Source organism: Haemaphysalis longicornis, unplaced genomic scaffold (assembly GCF_048455015.1).
Source record: "Haemaphysalis longicornis isolate Haplotype H1 unplaced genomic scaffold, Haemaphysalis longicornis Haplotype H1 scaffold_8, whole genome shotgun sequence".
In the NCBI taxonomy this organism is placed as follows: Eukaryota; Metazoa; Arthropoda; class Arachnida; order Ixodida; family Ixodidae; genus Haemaphysalis; species Haemaphysalis longicornis.
Window position 1 is genome coordinate 187,476,658 of NW_027526445.1, and position 17,674 is coordinate 187,494,331.

Consider the following 17,674-nt stretch of genomic DNA (forward strand, 5'->3'; position numbering starts at 1 on the left):
TAAGCATTTAGTCGTTGTCTAATAAGAGGAAGCAACAGTAAAGGAAATTGACCGCCAGTGTACCATTTCCGAGATATCAGACAAAAGGCTGGCAGTGGCCCTGAAATGAATAAATAAATGAAATCTGTCCCTCACTTGGTCAATGCCTTTAGTGGCACTTGTGCAATGCCTGTTGCGTCATGCCGGCTAGTTGTGGGTTTGGCTCACCCGGGTTCATGGTGGCGGCATGCACTGCCACCATGTGCCAGTGCGATTTGTGGGCACGTTGGGCACCAGAGTGTGGGCTTCGTGGCCATAACTGGGCGATATTACGGGGCTTGTCAGCCAGAACACGAGAACCAGAGCCGCAGTCCACCACGTGGCATCGCGTGGACACCGCTGTGGGTCCAATCGACTCACAGGAAGGTGCCAAAGACGAGCTCGGAGGCAGGCAAAGTCGATGAAGTGCGCTTTACTCCACAGTTGGTCAAATGTACACTAGGTACAAGGGAGCGGCTGTCCCCGAGCTTGGACGGAGGACGGGAGTCCCCACGAGCTAGATAAGCCATTGTAGGCCGCCGGCTTGTTTAGTCTCCTGAAGGGAGACCCGCCTTGTCTCGGGGTCGGGGAACAGAACGTTCCTGGTGCGACTGGGCGGTTGGGGGTTTGTTGCGCCGTATTTCTGCACTTGTGGGCGTGTGTGTGTGTGGATCTGCATGTAGGCCTAGCCGGTTCTTACCGTATTGCGCCCTTCCACAGCCGCCCCCGCTACCCCTGGTGGGAGGCTCCTCCTCTGGGCGAGGGGGCGAGGGGGGCGACTCGAGCAGTGCGGCCAGTGGGGGCAGTGTGCGGCTGGACGACGGGGACGCGGAGGATGAGCACTCGGACACCGAGGGCAGCAGCAGCGTGCTGCTGTATCCGCCCCAGGATGCCAAAGACGGCGAGGGGGAGCCGCAGGCCGCGAGCTTCCGCGTCACCGAGGCGGACCTCCCCCGGCGGCGGCCACACCGGCGTGTCTACAGCAGCACCCCCGGTAAAACTCCCCCTCCCCTCCCCTCCCCGTTTTAAGTGCTGAGCACTTTAGGGCCTTGTCGTCTTGTTGCCGAGCGCCTTGTCGTAGCTCGCAAAGGAAACTGCAGGCACATTGGAGACAAAATATACTTACCTACATCGACCACGTTCATTTAGTTAGGAACGCTCGTTGGGTTGGTTTTTACGATAGTAAGCGAAAAAAAAGTGGCAGTGCAACGCTGGCACGTTTGGGAGGACAAGCAAGCACAACAGAACTCCCGCTGGTGCAGTTTCAGGCAAGGGGCACGCAAGCACTGCGAAGGCAGAAAATTTGAAATACGTTGGGTGGTAGGACCCGCCGCGGTGGCTCAGTGGTTAATTAAGCCGTTGTGCTGCTGAGCACGAGGTCACGGGTTCGATTCCCAGCCGCGGCGGCCGCTTTTCTGGTAGAGGCGAAAAGCAAAAATGCCCGTGTGTATGAGATTTCGGCGCACGTTAAAGATTCCCAGGTGGTCAAAATTAATCCGGAGCCCTCCACTACGGCGCGCCTCATCGCCTGCGTTGCGTCGGCGAGTTAAAGGAGTACTGACACAAAATTTCAAAGCGGAGATAACTATGTAAAACGCTTCCTTTTTATCAGGAGATACCTCCCAGCAAGTTTCAACAGCAACCGTTCAGCGAAACATATTTAAAATCCATTTTAATCTTCGCCCGCACGAGAAAGCCCAGAACGGGCCGACATGACATCATCTGCTACTTGCCCCAAACTGCCGACGTTGGGGCTCCCGTGATGAAGTCGACGCACTGGCTGTGGTTTGCGCGCGCTGCTCGGGCGTGTGAACACATCATGGTTATGGGACTGACGTAATGCTGTCCAGGTCTGTGGGGACGGTGAAGATCTCGGCCGGTCTGGGCGCGCGCTTCCAGAGCGGCAGCAATACGGCAAGAATGGTGACGTCACTTGATACCTCCTGTCATGGTGGCCGCTCGGCGTTCATTTTGTCGAAACCGAAACTGACACAAATAAACGACGCCGTTTTACGCTGCGCTCGACTGTCTAATCTGTCATTTTATGATTAGTGGGCTGGTAGGCACGCATAGCAGCGAAAAAAAAAAAACGTAACAGGAAAATTTCGTGTCAGTTCTCCTTTAAACCCTATAATCAATCAATCAGTGAAGCGTTGGGTGGTAGCAGCGAGCGGATAACGGCGCTGCAGGCCATTATGGCGAATCACTGCTCTGCACTTCCGACAGCTTTCACATTAATTTTTCGCTTTAATTCGCTTTCCCACTTTACACGCACAGTGGGGCTCTTTGGTTTGGGAATCTCGGTGTTTTTTCACAAGGCACTGAGCAAGGGAATAGGGGGGGGGGGGGGGGGGGGGCAAGTGTTTCAATGTGAAACCCCCTCCCCAAATTTTCTGAGTGGCGCATTCCCCCCTCTGTCCCCTCTGCATTTTGGCCTTTTTTTCGTTGTCGCTGTTCACACTCCACATCAGTATGTTTAATATGTAGAAACAGAAATAGGAAAATTAGACAACAAAATGAAAATAAAATGATATTTGTGCACAGGCTATCTTTTCTTCTGGGTTTTCTTGCTGGTGGCGTAGACCCCCCCCCTTTTTATTGAAAAATATTTCTGGCTTGCCACTGCCACTGAGGGTTCAGGTGAGCTCAAATCCTCCATGGATGTGCTGTCAGTCCTTCAAACACTAGTTCCTAGGTGTTGGCAGCAATGCTTCCTGTTGAACAAAAATTGCAACAAGGTATGAACGTCCCATTCAGCTGTTCGTTTTTTGCGTGCATTCCTTTGCCAAGGAGAGTCCTCGAGTACCCATGGTCTGTACAAGGGGAGTCTGTGACTAGTACCGTATTTATTCGATTATAAGCCGGTCACAATTATAAGGCGAGGGTGCAGTTTGGAGAGTCAAAAAAGCTTCGAATATAAGGCGGGATATGACTTTGAGACTACAGATTTTGGAAAGAAACCTCGCCTTATGCCCGAATAAATAAGGTACTCAAAGAGCACCAGCATTACCTTGCCAAGAAAGCCAGTTGAACTCTTAAATTTTTTTGAGAGCCCAGAATTATCCTTGTGTAGACCTGGAAGGACACCAAGCTCTGCCTCACCTAACTTCAATTGAAGCGTTTGTTTAATAGGTGGTGTTCATTGAAAAGTTTAGCTGTAAATTTCCTAAGTTGGTAGCACTGTAAACGGCCAGAGACATGGCCGAAGCGCGGCTTGTGCCACTGCGGCTGCACGCCAAAGAAAAAAATTACACCGGCTTGCGTCGTCGGCTCCATTTCAACCCGATTCTCAACAATGCTGTCAACAGAGTTGTTATTAATCGCACTCACATTGGAGTCGAGGCATTACTTTGCGTTTGGCGAGCTAGAGCTTGGAATGTCCAATCGATATCATGGGCTTAGAAGTATCGCCATCCTGCGGAACCAGTGACGGCGCACTCACATGGTTGCCTGTATACGTGTCTCGCTATTGAATACAGGCTATACGGAGGCGGGCAAGGGCTCTGTTCTTGAGTTTAAGGTTGTCCACACAGAAGCCATGAAGACAACATGCAACATTAGTTTATGCGAAAGATTAGGCAGCTCATATCAGCTACAATTTGGTTCAACAGGAATCGTTAGCTGCCTCCACTCGAGAATTAGTGGTTAAACAGGCGGATCTCCAATTGCCTGCTTTCTGAACCATTATATTATATGGCAACGGGGGAGTGAGCGAAAAATTCCCGGGCCATCTCCACTACATGAAACCTGAGAGGGGTGAAGCCTGGAGTGTTGCAAGTGTATTCTTGGTGCCTTGGCGTTTGTGCTCACGGAGATGAAACCGTCAAGGGGTGCAGGTATACAGCTTTGGTGTAAAAGTCTTGTATCTTGGAAGCACGAAGTGTTCCAGTGCAAGGCCTAATCGAGTGTCCCAGTGTTTTTTCAGTGCGCGTTACAAAGTGTTCCAGCGCGAGGCGTAAACGAGTGTCCCGGTGTTTTAGTACCATGACTACACGAGATGACGCTTACGACGACAACAGGCGACACCAACAGCCCGAGCCCCTAAAGGGCTTCGCCCCTTGAAACGGCAGCCAGTACACTGACTTAGCGCTGTCACGAAGGAACCTGAAGCGATGAATTGCTAAACGAAAGTGTTCGAGTGCGTAATACTGAGTAATAGTGCACCCATGAACTTTGTTCCTACCTTTGGTGGAGAAAGTTGCTGGGATTGGACTATTTGAGCTCACCCGAACCCTCAGAGCCTCTTGAGAAAACATAGGCAGAATGAGTTGTGCGATGCAGCAGCTTGCCTGCCTACAGCAGAGCTTCTTGAAGGGGCCGTGCTGTTCACCTGTGCGACTGCTTCATCCCCAGTGCGGCTTTGTGGCTGCGGGGGGGGGGGGGGGGGGGGGGGGGGCCTTGGTAGTGCATGCTAACAGTACCAGTGTATACGGGCCACTAGCACTGTTGATGGAATTGGTAGAGTGTCTCTACATTATTCGCTCGAACTGGACGTGATGGTTGGCTGCAGTGGAACACAGGCGTGCGTCACCAGCTCATTCTGGGCTGCAGCTTGCATTGAGGGTGCCTAGCCACAGGCCTCTCTCCCTTTGGCAGGCTGTCACCCCATAGCCCACTGTGACGCCAAGGGCTACCCATGGTTTGGTACAGTGCCAATCCTGGTCATGCCGCAGGCCGCCTCCATAGTGCGTAGGGTCTAGGGTCTCACAATTTTCTCCCTACTGCGTGGCCCTCTTCTGTTAGTGCCGCCTCACTTCAGGGGCTGAACAGCTGCGCCATTTGTGCCATTGAGCTCCACACTCATTCACTTGTGCCATCCTGCACCCAAACTGAGCCGCGAGATACGACCGCCATGATGTCCCATGCGCGAGAATCGGCTGAAACGTCGCGTTTTCAGTTTCATCGAGGCGGTTATGGTTTCGGTTTCATCAAGGCTATGATTGCCTCTGGAAGTTGTTTTTGGCTTAGCTGTAAGGCTACAAACGCTACGCGCCTTCTCCGCCTTTTCTTTACATTTGTTTGTGTCACATTTACACGGTTTTGTTTACCGGTGCCGGGCGCTTCGCCACAATGAATGGAAACTGGCAAAAATTGAGTAAAATGTTGTGTTTTACCGCAGACAGATAGGAAACAGACAAATTGTTACTCGCATGAATGGTTGTGTACCTTAGGTGAACTTCAATTTAGTCGACTATTTTTGATGATCCTAGCTTTCGGCCAGCAACTTTGCGTAGGGTCTTGGATGCTTTGCCCTCGCCTGTAATTTCGGTTCGCTTGAGGTAATTACTCTTTTCCACCTTTGCTTATGTGGAGGATGTTTTAACATTGTAACCCGTTTTAGTCACGTAACACACTCTATGTTTGTAGTCTACGGCGTACTTTTGTCGACTCTCGCAACCCCGTGACTGGCAAAACCCAAGATATGTTCAGCTTTGCATGCACTGCAACCGCTGTTCGATAGAAAAAGCGTGGCCCTCCCCTCAAACGACGACCATGGTTGAACGCGAAGCTTTCTTGTAACAGACAGATTCTCTGGCTGTCGTCTCAGTTGTCCCAACCGCTTCGACCATGTCGAAATGGAGTAGTCGGATGGACGCCGGACCCAGGTTCGATTCCGGCCACCGAAAGCGTTGTTTCTTTCACGTGTTTTCGCGTTGCGGACGCCATCAGTGAGAACACTAAAGCGTCGCTTTAAAAAAAGCAAGCAAACGCGAGATTCGCTTAACACAGTCATTTACCACACACAGAGCAAGGCCTTTTATCTTATCTCCTTTGAATCTGCACGTGAAGTTTGACTTTTGAACGGTGATATCGCACCGTGCTTGCTTGGGCTGAAGTTAGGCAACTTGGCATCTTGTAAACCTCCAGATACAGTACAAGTACTGCGTTCCAGATTCAGAGTATTTTGTAGTGCATGCTAGAACACCTGATATGGTAGATAGATAAAACTTAATTGGCAAGGGGCTGGTGCAGCGGCCTGTAGGAAGATTAGCGATGCACCATAATGCTGTGAAATGGCATTGCATGTGCTCCAGACAGCCTTTCGGAATGCTTTAAACCTGCTCCAAAAGGCCTCTCTGGCTGCCCCAAGCGTGCTACAAAGGGAACTTTTGCCTGCTCCCAGGACTGCTCCCAAACCCATGTACCCTGTTCCACCCCTGCACTTACTCCTCCCTGTCGCCCCTGTGGCACTGAGTCTTGTGTTCATCAGGAAGAGGCAATTGCACCAATCAAAGGATTTTATTTAGGGGTGTGCGAATATTCGAAACTTCGAATATTCGATTCGAATTTTTTGGTATTCGATTCGATTCGAACGACACTTTTATTGTTCGAAATATTCGAACCACACAAAACTAAAAAAAAAAAAAAAAAAAATTCAGAGCGCGTCTGTATCGGTGTTCATTTACAGTGGACTCTCGATGATACGATTCTGGGGGTGCGAATTTCGGGATGATACGAATTTCCGAAAAGTCCCGGCGAAATTGCATCGTTTGCAATGGGAAAAATTTCGGCTGTTACGAACGGACCTGCGCGGCCCGGCGGAAGATACGAACGAGCCGGCGAGGCACCCGACTGCCGAACGACCAAGTGACGGCTCTCGCTCCCCTGTTTGTCACTCTTTCTCCAGAAACGGCCGGGCTGTTGTTTTCTGCTCGCGAAAACGCTCTGCGCACGCCCAACGCGCTGACACCGCCGCGAAACCACCCCCACTCTGCGCGCGGCGCGGACGGGGGCGTCAACATGGCGTCGGCTCCAGCCGCGAAGTGGCGCGGGCGCTCGAGCGACCGCTTCTAACCGCGCTTTAAAATGCGGCTCAAGGGAGACACGAAGTTGCTTGTGCGGTAAAGGAGCTGATAATGCATGCGAAAACGGTACTATAAAACATCATCCGCGCCGCTAGTGAAAGCGCCCATAAAATATTTGCCGGGGTGCTAAGCCTAACCATCTCCGGCGGAGCCAAGCCGGCTGTCTCGATCTTATCGCAAGTAGTCAGGCTCCTCCATTCTGCTGCGCGCGCGGTGCGTCATTTTCTGAACGAGGTAGGCGCTACCGCGGGCGCGAAATCGTCGATGTGGGCGTGAAAATACAGCGCTCGCAGAGCTGAGGCGAGCGAATCGCGTGCAAAAACGCACCATGCGGTTCACGCTTGGCTGTTGCGGCGTGTAGCGAGCTTGGGCACAGCGAGTGAGCAGACGAGCGCGAAGCTTTACGTGCTCCAGAAAGGACTGCTTTGCGACACGGGGGTTAAAAAAAGCAGAAAAAATCACTAATTTCTTCACGAGAAAGTAGGAAAAGAAATAAACGAAAACTTTTTTCAGCGCTAAATTTTTTGGTCTGTGTTGGTTCATACGAATTTCGGATGATACGAATATTTGTCGCAGTCCCGCGAGATTAGTATCATCAAGATTTTCCTGTATCAGCGCGCGGCAATGTGCACGGGCTCGGGCATGCCAGCTACTAGTGTCAAGTGAGCGGCTGTTTTCGGTATCTGGTAAAGTGGTGACGAGCAGGAGGTTGTCACTGCTCCCCGAACATGTCGAGCAGTTAACCTTTCTCCATGTTAACATTTAAGTGAGTGCAGACCTTAACCTGTTGTGTGCAATGGTATTGTGTAATTCCTAATTTTACTTTGTGTGATTTGTTGTGCAATAAAGTTGCAGTTTCTGTGTCTCTAGATGGTGAAAACATTAATTTTACAAAAACCAATAAGTATTCGTATTCGAAAAATATTCGAAAAATATTCGATTCGATTCGAACTTTGTTTTTATTATTCGAATTCGCTTCGAAATTAAAAAATTGATATTCGCACACCCCTAATTTTATTAAAAGCAGTTTCAACGTTTCGGAGCCTACTTGGCTCCTTCACCACAGGGGCTCTGTTTGGTCACAAGCAGCAGTTAAAGGGACCCTGCAACACTCTTTGAGCAGTACAAGTAAACCTGCGCGACGTTTAGATTACACTGCCAGGAATACCTGAGCCAAATATTACACGTACACGTGAAGCGGTGAGCGCGCAAATCGATGTGAAAGACGCGGAAAAACAAACCGCTCTCTCTTCAGTTGTCCTCATTATGCATGGCCTAAGGGACGTCACATAGGCCATGGCTGCCCGATCGGCTGTCACTGGTCAACTTCGCGGCTAGATGCTCCCATTTCCGTCGTCGTCATCGCTGTGTACGAACCTCTTCTATGCCTGAACCTGTAGGCACAGTTTTGCCGTTTATTTTGTGTTTTGAGTGCGTGCGGAGTTTGAGTGATGAGCTCAATACTTCCCTTTCAATGGGACCACTCAACTACAAACGTTTATTGCTTTTCAAACGCCCCACCAGCCCGAGCGCGCACTTGCGAGCAGGCACCCATGCCTGCTTATTTGTGGCACCAGACCGGAAATAGGCCCCTCCGCGTTGCGGAGAAAAGGAGAAAACTACCAGGCATGTGATATATCGAAGGCCGCCGAAAAGAACGCCGCGAGCCGCCCCCCTCTCCGGGAGAGAGCGCGCAGCTTTCGTCGCCTTGTCCGCGCTCGAGTTGAGAGGGAACGATTATGCGCGATTTCTCATCGCGCGTAGTTTCGTTAATTGTCAACGGATTTTCATAATTCTTGCGGGAGGAGATTTCTGGGACAATAGACTTTATCCCAAAATACAGTACTAGTAGTCGATGGCAAGTGTTGCAGGGTCCCTGTAATAAAGGCCCTTGGTTGGTGTATTTGCCTGTTCCTTGAGTTCAACCCAACCAGACAAGAGTTCCGTCAAAGGTGTTCATTGATTGATTGTAGGGTTTAACGCGCTGACGCAACACAAACGATGAGACGCATCATAGTAGAGGGCTGTCCATTAATTTTGACCACCTGAGTATCGTTAACGTGCGCCGAATTCTGATGCACACGAGCGTTTCTGCTTTTCGCCTCCATCAGAAAAGCGGTCGTCGTGGCCGGGAATTGAACCCGCGTTCTCATTCTCAGCAGCACAAGAAGGTTTTCACATTCAAGTCTCGTGTTCAGTAGCTGACTGTTCGTCGTCTGTGTGCAGACCTGCAGAGCGAGGCCAACAGCGAGGACGAGGACTCGAGCAGCGCGGCCGAGCCGCTGCGGCCGCTGTCGCTGTGCGTGAGCACCGAGAACCTGGACAAGCTGGGCCAGCGGGAGCACTTCATGCGCGCCAACTACGAGAGCCTGGGCCAGCCCGCCCTGACACCCACGGGGGCCGGCAACCCCAGCCCCTCCCTTGGAGGCTCGGCCTCCTCGCAGCGCTCGAGCCTGTCCGCGCGCCACCGGCCCCCCGACGGGGGCTCCCTCCTGGGGAGCGGTGGCGGCGGGGCGGGCAGCGGGGCGGGCAGCCGCAAGCGGCAGGAGCTGGCGCAGGCGCTGAACCAGGCGCGGCAGAAGCTCAACGCCCTGGGCTGGTGCAGCAGCAAGAGCAGCGGGGACCTGCTGGCCCCCGAGGAGAATCTCATTCGGCGCACGGCCTCCATGACCGACATCTCCGCCCGACGCCGGCTCAACTTCCCCGCCTCCCCTGCTGGTAAGCGTGCGCAGATTGCGTCGTGGCACTCGCCAGCAACCAGGGAACACGGAGTGAGAACAGGATAGGAGGGGGAACGTTGCTTCCTATTTATTTATTTATTTGGATAAGCATCCACAAACAGCATGATGCCTTCAGCGTGGTGCACAGAAGAAACAGAGGAAAGGAGAGGAGAGGAAGATGGCCACATAACAGGTCTCTCTTGTTTGTCTGCTCAGAGAAGTGCTGAGCAGCTGTGTATTTTATTTTCCCATAAAAATGTCCAAGGTGGGAGCACTTTCGTACTACGTAGGAACCACTCAAAGCTGCTCTGGGCACCAGAATAAAAGAGACCAAAAATCACAAGCGCTTGGCAGAGGTTAACTCTTTCGTTACTGCTAAAAACTGCCGATTTTTTAGTACTTCCAGGAAACATTTTCTTTCTCTTGAGCTACTGAACATATTTAGCATTGGTATGCATGAAATGGTAGCTTATAGATTGCTCTTTCAAACACATAACAGCAGTTTTGTGAAAGGTGCGATTGTTGATAGTTTACTGGTCAGCGAAGCCGAACAAATGCCCCAAAAAAGCCTACACGGAACACACATAGGTGATATTACTGAGCCTGAAATATATTTTAGGAACTCTGATATATAAATGTGTCTACATCTCTAAGCTATGATTCAATATATATGTCAACACTGTACTCCAAGTTCTGGATTTTTTTGGGCCCACCAACGACCCTGACAGCTGTGCCACTCCGCGAAGTCACTTGAAAATCAGTCGGTCCCTCTAAAACATGCACGCAAGCATGCTTGTTTGTGTTCTTACACAAAATCCTTATCACTGCAGCGGTAAAAATCAGGAAAAAAAAATTTAGCCCTTTTAACAAAACTGAAAAAGGGGTTTTCAATGAACACGCCAGATGGCGACAGTTGTCCAAATAGCGCCGTTTTTAGTTTTTGCTGGAGGTTTGAAAATCATCGTTCACCTCTGTACGATGGCCTATGGCGTGGTCACGAAAGAGCTTACTAACTAGCGGCATGTGTTGCGGGGGAAGAGACTGTGGGGTTGCCACGACAGCGCAGCCACGAAGTGAATTCTGACCTCTGTCATTTCAACATTGTCCATCACAGGCCATTGTCATCTTCTGTGCTGTAGTTTGCGTTGTTTTTTCATTGTGACTATCTGGTCACATCGCCCACGACTGCTTCTTGCAATGGCGGTCTTGCTCCGTGGACCAGGGCAAGTTTCCATCTGCATGTCACAAATGGAATTTTTTTGGTTCCTGAGGGGCGCTGCCAGTTTCAGCTGCAGTGGAGGTGGCTGCGCTAGCGTTGGCGGCACAGCTGAGGCCCATCCTCTCGCCTTGCTCAGGGGACTCTCCCGGCCTGTGGGCCCAGCAGCAGCAGCAACAGCAGCAACAGCATCAGCAGCAGCCCCTGCTGCCCCAACAGCAGCAGCTCCAGCTGCCAGGCCTGCGGGGCATGTCTCGCAGTGCCAGCTTGGGAGCCCTCCACATGGCGGGGCGGCGCCAGCCACCACCGCAGGTTCCGTCGGACGAGTCGTCCTCGTCGGATGCAGAGTCGCCGGCCAGGGGCCCCACGCAGGTGCGCTGCCTCCCCGGGAACCACTGCCCTTTTAGGTCACAGTGGGACACGGAGTTTCATGCTAATATACATAGGTGGTACAGTAAAACCTTGTTACAAGAGACACTCAAGGGACCCGGAAACTGTGTCTCTTGTAACCAAGATCTGTTGTATGCAATGTTGCTAACCTGGTGAACATTGAAAACTGACCAAAACACTTTCGTTCAAATGTCTGTTATTAACTAAGTGCCTCTTGTAACAGTGTCTCTTGCAACAAGGTTCTAATGTATTCACTGAAAAGTTTAGCTGTCAATTTCTTCGCTTGGCAACACTGGGAACGGCCACGGACATGGCTGAAGCGCCACGGACATGGCATGGCTTGTGCCACTGCGCCCGCATGCCGAAGAAGACAAAAAAACAAAAACCCCAGCGTGCGTCGTCTGCTCTGTTTCAACCCGATTCTCAACGGTGGTGTCAACAGAGATGTTATTAATTGCACTCACATTGGAGTCGAGACATTACTTTGTGTTTGGTGGGGTAAAGTTTGGAACGTCCAACACACATCATGCGCTTAGCACGGACAAGTACCGGGATCCCGCGGAGCCCAACGTAACCAGTGACGGCGCACCCACATGGTTGCCTGCATGCGTGCCTCGCCAGTGAATACAACCTATACTAGAGGGAAATCTGGCGTTGCATTTTCGGGCCGTCGTGGGCGCTGCCATTGCAGCTAGCGATGTTTCTCACCTACTTGACTTGCCGGCCACGAGGCTTATTTTTCTTCTCAAAGCCAAAGTCAACAAAAAAAGTAACATCTCTTTCTTGTTTATTTTGCATGAGGCTTCTAAATAACCACTGACAAATAACTCTTTTTGGAGCTTTAATTTTATAATAACAAAACAAGTTTTGAATAGCCTGCTACAGTAATACTGTTGCTTTTTTGCAGCCAGAGGCAACTTCCGAGCCTGTTCATGAGCCATGCCAAGCACAAGCGGAATGTGCCTCCCCGGTGCATGACGGAACGCTCGTTGAAGTGCGGCTCCCCTAGACAGTGGGGCCAGATTTTCCTGTAGTATATAGTATTAGTATGAAACTCAATGCACTGAGGGGGCCTCTCGAGGGCCACTATCATTTACTAGAGGGGAAAAAATCTGGCTAGCATGGAAGTCTGGGCCTGTTGGTTCTGGCTTGCTGAATAAACAAACCATTGGAAAAACGTTACATGAAGAGTAGAGACGGATAACACAAGGGTAGCAGGGTTCGCACAGGTCCTTGAAAACCTTGAAAACCCTTGAATTTAGAAGTGTCAATTTCAAGGCCTGGAAAGTCCTGGAATTTTTAAAGGGTCCTTGAAAACCCTTGATTTTTCTGGAGAGAACCAATGGCCCTATCTTTTCACAAGAGTTTATAGTGTTTGTCGTGGATTTTAGGTGTTAAAAATGTAAAGAAACATTGTAACAATCAAGTTTCAGTGTATTGCATGAAATTACGAGTTTGGTGGATTGTCATTATTACGAGTCAACATTGTGAACAGCATTCCTCAATAGAATCCATGTCATGATACAATCCAGTGAAGGCCAGCTTCTCTTCTCTATCTTGCATGTTCTATTTAGTCTGTGGACGGCCGCTCATTGCATGTTTGCTGTGCCTCATACGCTCCATCTGCGTTTGCTTTTACGTGCAAATGGTGGACGTGTACATAGTTATTCCTGCCTTGCAGCAACACTTGCTGATTTAATTTCAGCTCATATTCTTGCTGACAAAGCAGAAGATGCAGGCAACATTATGAAGTTTTGAAATCAAACAGCCTCAGCAAAACACCAAGAAAAAAGAAAGACCTCTAAATGCCAGCTGTCAAATAAAAAATAAAACTGGGGGAGCATTCACGAACCCGTTAGCGCCTATCTAAATGTGCACTAATGTGCTTGGGTATTGGGCAATAACGAAATTTCGCACTGTGTTGAAAAAGTTGTAAATAATCGCAGATAAAACATTAGACGGCGGCCTTGAAAATGTGTTTTCTGGTCCTTGAAAACCCTTGAATTTTTGCTTTTGAAGCTCGTACGAACCCTGGGTAGTTACTGGCACAAGTGCAGCCAGCGTCTGTCCCTGTGTATTTGTGTCTCCTTTCTGCGTAGCGTTCTTCCACTGGTCTGTTAAGAAAGAGAAATTGGGACTGTGAACCAATATACAAACAGTAATAACTAACTGCAAATGCAATATTTTTGGGCACAAATATTTTTGCTAGAATGTGTATAAAACTTGTGAAACACAGCTCAAAGGGGAAAAAAAAAAAAGCTTAGGAAAGCCAAGCTGTCATATTTAACACACCTGAGTGTTCATGAACTAGTGCTTGATAGGAAAATAGTAAAAAAAGTGTTACGAACAGAGGAGACAAAGGTTTGGCATGCATTGCCATGAAGAAATGCAGTTTCTTCAGGGTGCTATGAAACAAAGTATATTTGATGAGTGATCCCTCTAGGCGTGCTAGTGGCTGGTGTGACCAGCTGCTTTACTGCAAGCATGCCCATTGAGTAATAGCTGTTTGCTCTCTCACTCGTGCCTGTATGCTGACAAGATACGTCTTTTCGGCTCATGGAGTTGTTCACGAGTAGCATTCCATGCCTCCCAACATACAACTGTATCGCACAAGGCTTATTACACATGTTGGACTTTCTAAGTGCAGAGCACTCTAGGGGCTCGCCTTGTCATCGTAGCTCGCTCACTGGACCTAAGTAGAGCCACACGGCATTCCGTCGTAGCAGTGTAACCCAGAGGCTTGGAAAACCAAGCGGTTTATATAGTCATAAGTGTTTGAAACTCGCGAACTGCTGGCGCTTGTCATACATCTCTGTGTTGTTTTAGTGCAAAGAAAACTGCAGGTACATTTCAGGCAAAATATACGTAATTAACCGGCAGCGCTCGTGTTCATTTAGTTAGGAACGCACGTTGGGTTGGTTTTTACGATAGTAAGCGAAAAAAAGCAGCAGTGCAAGAAAAAATGGTGCGTTCCAAACTGCGCAGTAACGTGCTGGCATGTGCAGGATGAAAGGCAAGCGCAAAAAGAACAGAACTCCCACTGGCACAGTTTCAGGCAGGGGGCGCGCAAGTACTGCGAAGGCGGGAAATTTGAATTGCATTGGACAAACCTCCGTTCCATTGATCAAGAGAGGAGTGATGCAGGGCGGCGAAGAGCGTGACGGGTAATAGCGATGAGGGGCTAACGCGCTACAGCCCATTATGGCAAATCACTGCTCTGCACTTCCGACAGATTTCACATTGAATAGAACGGATTTACCGTATTTACTTGCATAATCCTCGCACTTTTTTTTCGGAAAAGTCAATGTGAAGTTAGGGGTGCGAGAATTATGCGGGGGGGGGGGGGGAAAAATCCGGTGCACAGTGTTGCCAATTTGCCTTCTGCCAATCCCGCTAAATGTAGCGTTCGTTTTTTGTATATGTAAGCTCAGTGTTGCCAACAGCAGCTATTTCTTTTTATCTTATCGTAAACAGTCTCCCGTTGATCAGCGATCATGAAATTGCCGCCAGGCACGCCGAAGTGCCTGCCTGCGGCGCGGTTGCCGTGTTCGATCGCGTACTCTATCGCTTTCAATTTGAAAACGGCAGTGTAGCTGGCGTTCTTCCCCATGGCGAAACGGCACCAAGCACAAAACAAACAGATCGGCACCAAGCATAAAACAAAGCGATCAAAAAGTTCTCATAATGGCAGCGAGCTATCCACCACTGACGCGAGTGACTCACTGACTGCTGCTGCTCAACGACGGGACCACGACGGCGACACGACGACACGACAGCGGGCTGTGCGAACGCCGTCTTGTTGCGCGCACGCGAAACCGGCTCAAGGACAGTGTGAGTAGCGTGTTAGGGCGCCTGTTAGGGAGTAGCCATGCAGGTTGTTAGGGCGCCTGGATGGCCTTGGATACACAGCGCTCTCCGCCGAACGGAGAGGCGGCGGGGGAGTGCGCGTGTTGGAGAGCGCGTGCACCATGCGGGTTTCGCGAGCGGGCAACTTTCGCCGCTGCAAAGTTGGTGGTGCGATGATTATGCGAGGAAAGTTTTGCTGGCTCACATTAGGGGTGTGAGGATTACGCGAGTGCGAGGATTACGCGAGTAAATACGGTAATTGTTTTGCACAGCTTTTGGTGTCGTGCGCAAAGGGGCATGCCATGTAATGAAGCTTGAAAGTATGCATGTTCTTCAGCGGAGTCAACCTTTATTGCACGAGCAATAAATACATGGGGCATGTCAGGAAAATTTTCGTATTGTTCTGCAGAGCCGTGTTGATCTGCCAACAAAGTGTGCGATGGAAGACCACAGAACTACAGAGTGGGGAGAGTGCATGAGGAGAGCTGCTTTCACGATGGTGCCTACGTTTCTGGGGTGATGTCAGAGTCAAAGCACCTGCTTCTGTGGCGTCTAGACGAGTCCTGTGAATGCCACCACTGCTTGCACACATTGTAGAATGGGGAGTGCAGCCAGGGAGCTAAAGCAAGGCAGTCGCGTTGAGCCGAACCTCAAATGTGCAAGGGAGAGAGGCAGGATGCTCCTAAATTCTTAAAGATCCGCCAATAAATCTTCAATTATTTTGATCACTGTAACATTTAGAAATTTTAAGCAACCAGAAATGTTTAATGGTAAAATTGCACCGCAGATTGAATCAAATAGCAAGCATTATTTCCAAAGCATTCAAACTTTAGAATATTTGCGTGCCTTTATGGCAGAAGCTTTTGCCAGCAGTGCTTCCCAGCACTCCAAGGCCCAGGTGCTAGGCGGGGCCACATCAGACTCCAACACTCGGGGAGACACTGTAACTAGACATCATTCGTAGAAGTGTGGGTATTGCTCAACATAGCCTCGCTCAACATAGCCTGTAGGCAAGCTCGTTGGTGCTGTAATCGCTGTTGAAACTAACAGCATTGACGACAGCTTTTTCTCTCTCGTTTGTTTCTTGATGAAATGTTTGAGGGTGCGGCCCTTTTGGCAGCTATGACTGTAAGTGTGGAATACTCTGCTACACAGGCAATGCAAATTGAACGTGCCCATGCGAATTCTACACCTGCTGCAACTTAGTGTGGTCAGCCCAGAGATGTGCAGTGGATAGTGTCTGTGGTAAAGTTGGTGCCAGCTGCAAGATGTGTGCAAAAGACCAGTGCTTCCTTGGCTTGTGCCTGGCTGCGAAGAATGCTTTGCTTGCACGGATGCGTCCCCTACCATTTATCTTTGTCTCGCCAAGTGGGGTAACAGTCCTCGCATTTGGGCAGAGCAGATCACGTCCGCTGTTAGCCAGGAGCAGAAGAGCCAAATGCGCACCCTGTAAGGGTGGGTCATACTGCTACTTTTCTGCAGGGTCCCTCTTCTTATGCGAGGGGCCCTGGTCAGGTGAACCCAACAGGTGAAACCCAACTTACTCCAGAGTTCTGCAACATACAGCAATTGCAAAACTCACCTTTGGAATTTGGGCTGCGCAAGCACCCTTGCTTCATTGAAGCTGAAGGGAAAGTGTATTGGCACGTTGGCACTTAGGAAACACATACTGAACTGTGCTAAACATCTACTCAACAATGTAACTCAATAAAATAAAGCTTGCTTTTCAAATCGGGAGCCACTAAATTGGGTGATGTTTACGTAGGTCTCCATGGTGTTTCTCTTATGGTCTACAGTAGCAGCCGCAAGCACTTGAGTTACCGCCTCAACTTTCTGTCAACAGAAAGTTGAGGCGGAACCTGCCAGAAAAAATTAGCAAAAAAAAAAAAAAAGTATTTTGTGCCTAATAAGTTTATAGTGCCTGCCCTAAGGGTAGTGCTAGCATTAAACAGAGTATAAAACATAGGTGCATCAGTTTTCTTTTTCTTTTTGGTAAGATGACACATCATCACCCCACTACAAATAGGATACCACTAGCAATCATCATCATCATCTGCCTCCAAGCTTGCACCGTGCTCGCCCCAGTGCAGGTGGGCCAACCACGAACCTTTTTTTGACACATGAGGCCTATGGGGATCTTCTCAACTGGTGTGTACTACTACTACTGAGTAACTCGGGACTTACTCGGTGTGGGATTCCCCTGGGGTCTTGCAGGTGGTGCCCCCAAGCAGCAGCAGCAGTGGCGGGCGCGAGTGGGGCCGCAACTCGCACGAGGGCCCCCGTGCCCTGGTGGAGCCCATGCCCCTGCACGGCCGGGGGGGTGCGGGGACGGCCCCCCTGGCGGTGGGCAGGGGTGCCACCCCCGCTGTCCCGCGGCCCCTGCCGCCCAACCCGGCCTCTGCCCCCCTGAGTCGCGAGCTGTGCGAGCAGGTCGCTCAGGAGCTGGCCCGCATCACCTCCTACGCCATACACGTCTTCCAGAGGGTGAGCAACTCCCATCCGAGGGGGCCGACCGCACTCGTACTGCGGCCGTCCGATGCATGCCCAATTCGTAGGGAGGACTTGTCCACACTATGCTCTGGTACAACTTGAGAATGACAACGGCAGTTGCCCCTGTGCCTCATTACTGCAGCCTGCTGTTCCTCTGTGTGGTGCAAAGAGTGCATTGCTGAGAGGAT

General features: G+C 50.2%; 1 protein-coding gene across 1 annotated transcript in view; it reads left to right on the plus strand.

The window, feature by feature from the left end:
- Wdr62 (WD repeat domain 62) overlaps nucleotides 1–17,674 on the plus strand; it is a 77,636-nt gene that overhangs the window by 52,400 nt on the left and 7,562 nt on the right. Inside the window, exons 22-25 of the mRNA XM_077681220.1 lie at nucleotides 782–1,012; nucleotides 9,051–9,542; nucleotides 10,900–11,132; nucleotides 17,211–17,480. Coding sequence (XP_077537346.1) covers nucleotides 782–1,012; nucleotides 9,051–9,542; nucleotides 10,900–11,132; nucleotides 17,211–17,480 — 1,226 coding nt within the window. The remainder of the gene's footprint in view (nucleotides 1–781; nucleotides 1,013–9,050; nucleotides 9,543–10,899; nucleotides 11,133–17,210; nucleotides 17,481–17,674) is intronic.